This window comes from Xenopus tropicalis, chromosome 4 (assembly GCF_000004195.4).
Source record: "Xenopus tropicalis strain Nigerian chromosome 4, UCB_Xtro_10.0, whole genome shotgun sequence".
Taxonomy (NCBI): domain Eukaryota; kingdom Metazoa; phylum Chordata; class Amphibia; order Anura; family Pipidae; genus Xenopus; species Xenopus tropicalis.
Genome location: NC_030680.2, coordinates 25,388,795 through 25,393,835, shown reverse-complemented (window position 1 = coordinate 25,393,835; position 5,041 = coordinate 25,388,795). Strand labels below are relative to the sequence as shown.

The window sequence follows — 5,041 nt, the reverse complement described above, 5'->3', positions numbered from 1 at the left end:
ATAATAAAACAGTACCTGTACTTGATCCCAACTAAGATATAATTACCCCTTATTGGGGACAGAACAGCCCTATTGGGTTTAATTAATGTTTTATTGATTTTTTAGTAGACTTAAGGTACGGAGATCCAAATTACGGAAAGACGCCTTATCCAGAATACCCTTGGTCCCAAGCATTCTGGATAACGGGTCCTATACCTGTATATCAGTGTTGGTATATATATTTGTTGTTGTGTATAAGTACACAAATATGTCCTCTTGTCACACAGATGCATCAGGTTGCAGTTGCAGCAGGGCGGGGAGGCAGCCAATCAACTGGCCACTGTTATTACTACTATTATTATAGAATAATGCTTTACTAACATGACAAGTCCTTAGGAACGCTGCACAGAAGCTGATCAGCACTTAAAGGAGAAGGAAAGGCTAAGTCACTTGGGGCCAAAATGTTAAGCACCCCCAAGTGACTTTAATCGCTTACCTTGTACCCCGGGCTGGTGCCCCTGTTGGGAGAAAACCGTACCTGCAGCGAGCGTCTCCTCTTCCTGCTTCTGTCATTCCCTAATGACTTGTCATGTTAGTGAGTCCGAAGGAACCGAAATGAGTGAGCATTCCCGTAGGGCTGGGTGGAAGTAGTAATGTCTAAGATTTTTCTCCTACAAGTAACATCCAATGGAATGGAGACATGGTGTATAGCTAGTTTGGGCTTTATTTACATTTATTGAATATGCCTTGCTGTGTAAGGAAAGGATCTATAGGCAACATCTTATAGCTCATTAGAACTGACCTAAGAGAAACAGAGCTGCCACTGCCCCGTGTTGATCCCTTTCTGCAGGCCGTATTGCAGCAGCCATTCAGACTTAGCCCTTCAGTGTTGGCCTGGAGTTCCCAGAATAAATAAGAGAGCGCATTACTTGGCTATATGAGTAATGTAGGCCACTTACATACAGTCAGAATGTGGGCAGACAAGTTACATAATAATGACCCATGTCCCATCTCCTGTTAGTGCTACAGATGTAGCATGGCAGTTAATCATCTCCTATCTGGATAAATATGAGTCAAAGAACACTCTATCATCACTGTATCATAAATAAACTGCTGTCTCAGCTCCGAATAACGGAAAGCCCATCTCCCATAGACTCCATTTTAATCAAATGATTCAGAATATTAAAACTGATTTCCTTTTTCTCTGTAATAATAAAACAGTACCTTGTGATTGATCCCAACTAAGATAGAATTAATCCTTATTGGATGCAAAACAATCCTATTGGGTTTAATCAATGTTTTATTAATTTTTTAGTAGACTTAAGGTATGGAGATCCAAATTACGGAAATGCCCCTTATCCGGAATACCCTTGGTCCCGAGCATTCTGGATAATGGATCCTATACCTGTATAGTGATATTTCTTAATTTTTGAAGTCTCCCTCGAGGCTTCAGCACTGACCAAAATCCCTGCCTCAGTCAAGATCAGTAACACTGGGCCCAGACATGACTTATTCCCTGCTTTGATTTCTTCAATATTAATATCACTTTTCACCCATTTCTCCCTCCCCTGCCCCTTGATTGCACCTTCTCTTTTCAGTTACCCTTTTCCCTTGCACTACAAGTGTCCGTCATCTCTAACACTCCCTGGCAATACAATAAAAAGGCAAGAACACCACAAAATATGTATTAAAGCTTTATTTATAAAATAGATGTTATTTGTTTGTATTAAATTTTAGTCTAAAAGAAACCTGCCTATTTGCTAGTTGGTCCAGAGGAAGGCGAAAAACCACCATCTGAAGCCGGAGCCAATTTGCCTCAGAGGGGAAAAAATTCCTTCCTGACTCCCAAAAGGGCAATCGGACAAGTCCCTGGATCAACTTGTACTAAGGGTTTATGTCAGTGTGTATGTGAGGGGATTAGAGAGGAGGTGTCGCTGGCTCTACAGTGGGAGATTTGGAGTGTGTGAGGGTGGAACAGAAGATAAATGGAAGAGACTAGCTGAAGAGAAATAAGAGATTAGAATAAGGCAAAGAGCATGCTGGTTGAGGAGTAGACAAATAAAGGGAAGGCAGGTGGTGGAGCTAAAATTAAGAGAAGAGACCTCGGGTGGAGCTATGGTAATTTGAATCTAAGGTCCCACTGGTGGAGCTGTGGTGTTTAAAAAATGTGAATGCCACTGGTGAATCTGTAGAAATCTGTGGTGAGTATTACTGTTGCTGTGGTTGTTTGAAATGAAGATATTAAAGGAAAGACATCATTGGTGGAGCAGTGGTAGTCTGAGATATGATGACAGATAATGATAACAGATCTACAGTTAGAAAAACAGATCTGAATGCAGATGTTAAAGGCAGAGACTGCTGGTGGAGTTACAGTTATTTAACGAGGAGACGCCACTGTGGAGGAGCTGGGGCAGCTGCAAGGGATCGTGTTGATGGAGCTACAGATGCTAGAGGTGTGGTAGTCTGAGGAAAGAGCCTAGTGGTAAAGGAGCAATAGAAGAAGGAGAGATGGTACCTTTCTCTGCAGATGTTCCTTTCTCCTTGGATGGTATACAGGAGACTCACCCTGGGCATTTGATGTTATTGGCCACAGGATCACACACAGGCAAAACCCTCCAGGGCCATTTGCTGAGCCTCCTTCTGTTCTGGCGATGTTTCAGTTGCGCAGAAGTCACAGGCTCGCCGTAGATGTTCCATGGCACAGCAAGGCCGTAGATGATCCATGGCCCAGCAAGGCCGTAGATGTTCCCTGGCCTGCCGTAGCTGTTCCCTGGCCCGCCGTAGTTGTTCCCTGGCCCGCTGTAGCTGTTCCCTGGCCCGCCGTAGCTGTTCCCTGGCCCGCCGTAGCTGTTCCCTGGCCCAGCGAACTGCTCTCAATCCTATATAGATAAATAAAATCACAGTAAGGAAAAAACGAATCCTTGGGACGGCCTTTCATCCAACTAGTCTGAACTACTGAACCCATTTCACTACAATTACCAGCAGATTTGACATGGCGGTAGTTCCATGATTCTACTACGAGTATGCTGCATCTGCTACTGACTTGCAGCAAGCGAATTGGATGCAAATGCTGTTACTATTGCTGCGCAGAATGAACTTCAGTTTACAAAAGCACCTACTAATTAGCGCATGTATTGCTGCAGGCGCAACAGTTGCTAGAGTAATGGCAACCAACTAGCACGTGAGATTTATAACAGGAAAGCTGCAAAATAAAACTTATATGATTCAAAAGCAACATTTTTTTTACATTATATTATTGTACTAAAATGTAATAATAAGGTAAAGTACCCCTCTAAAAATATGTTTATTATTCCTAGCACCACTATTACAATTCCAGCTCAAGCAGCTTCTCATTTTAGTAAGTTAAGTGATGTGACAGTACAGCCATAACAAATATAATGGATTCCCTCACCTTGTTTGGCCGGCCGGTTCTGCACCGCCCGAAGGTGTTCCTCGATTTCAGCCCTGATGGTCTTCGCAGGGGGCAGTTCAGTAATGAACGGGTGCTGCAGCAGCTCTTCCGCACTCCATCTCCGGGAAGGATCCTTCTCAAGGCACGACTCCAAGAAGGACACAAAAGTTTGAGACCTGGAAAAAGGAAAAGATTTGAGCAAGAAAAACAGATGTATCGCTTTAATCGCTAATATGCCAAGGTGAGAGACACAGAGAGTTGCAGTATCAGCATCGCACAGTGACATGAGCTGGGAAGGACTCACCAGGTCCTTGATATGAGCCTCGGAGAGTCGTTGTTGATGATCAGGTCCGACACTAGTTCCTGATCGGCGTATGCTAAAAGTTAAAAACATATATATATGAGTCCCTTCAAACACAAAGCTGAAGTATTGGGGCTTATTCGCTATTTCCACCATAATAGACATTTTGCTTTAGAATAATTATAACAAAGAAAACATAACAAACAAACAATACCCCTGCACATAGAAACACAGGCAAAGCCTGTAATTCTGAATGTAACAGATGACTAAATAAAGACTCTTTGCCAGACTGGGTAACAATTCCTTGGTTACAATGTACAGAAACCCACAATTGTTGTGATTCACTTACGTGTTTTTCCCTCGGCCATTTCAATGGCAGTGATTCCAAGGGACCAGATGTCACACTGGAAAAGAAGACACCAAAGAGCATTAGGATAGAATTGGGTTAGCGTATGATTTAGTTACTTGTTACCGGGGGGTTCCCAATGGCTTCATGTTTAGCACTCATGTAACTGAATTGGCCTTTACTGAATGCAGCACCCATTTGTGCAGACACATAAATGCCATTGGGTCCTCCTACTGCTTCTACAACATACTTTGGTGTCGAATTCTGGTTCCCTGTCCCTCCTCCTAAAGGCCTCGGGCGCCATCCAGTGCGCAGTCCCATCAGCCTGGTTGCACTTTCCTGTCTGTGGGTCCAGGTCCCAGCAGAGTCCGAAATCGACTGAAATGACAGATTAAACATATAATTGGAAAATTCATTCATTTTAAGGGCAATAAGATATAAACCTGTATCATGATACCCTCTGTACTTTATATCCACAGAAGCTTCCCCCCATCCATTCATCTTACAACTATAAGTTTTACTCACTGAGTTTGATGTTTCCCTTCTCGGTGAGCATCATGTTGGGGCTCTTGATGTCCCTGTGAATGGCCCGGTGGTGGTGAATGTGGTTGAGAGCCTGGGGAGATTGAGATGTAGGTTATAAGAATATAACGGACATTTGGCTAAATATTCCTAACAAAGCGCGTGTAACACAATGTAGGATAATGTAAAGCAAAATAATAGAAGAGTCTTTAAGGAGTTAAGTTTACCTTCAATACCTCCCTGCAGACATAGCCAATCCAGGTCTCCTTCAGGGATTGGCCTTCGGTGCTGTCGATCAGGTCGTACAGGGAGCCGCCGCTGCAGTACTCAAGGACAAGCTGCAATAGGAAGGAATGATTTCAGGCCGTGTATGTATTTTATCGCCTCCAATGGAGATCTCTTTGGCACATAAGGGATGAATGTGATGCAACAAACAATTTCTTACCTCCAGATACTCCGATGACTCCTCGTTTGGAGCAGG

At 43.4% G+C, this 5,041-nt stretch overlaps 1 protein-coding gene across 1 annotated transcript; it reads right to left on the bottom strand.

The window, feature by feature from the left end:
• Positions 1 to 3,266: 3,266 nt before the first annotated feature.
• On the bottom strand, positions 3,267 to 4,584 carry LOC100496118 (serine/threonine-protein kinase 3). The gene is made up of 4 exons (XM_031901387.1): positions 4,564 to 4,584; positions 4,042 to 4,416; positions 3,696 to 3,768; positions 3,267 to 3,567 (listed from the first exon to the last, which is right to left on the bottom strand). The coding sequence occupies exons 2-4, from the start codon at positions 4,058 to 4,060 to the stop codon at positions 3,330 to 3,332; spliced, it is 330 nt and encodes a 109-aa protein (XP_031757247.1). The 5' UTR covers positions 4,061 to 4,416; positions 4,564 to 4,584; the 3' UTR covers positions 3,267 to 3,329.
• Between the last annotated feature and the right edge of the window lie 457 nt (positions 4,585 to 5,041).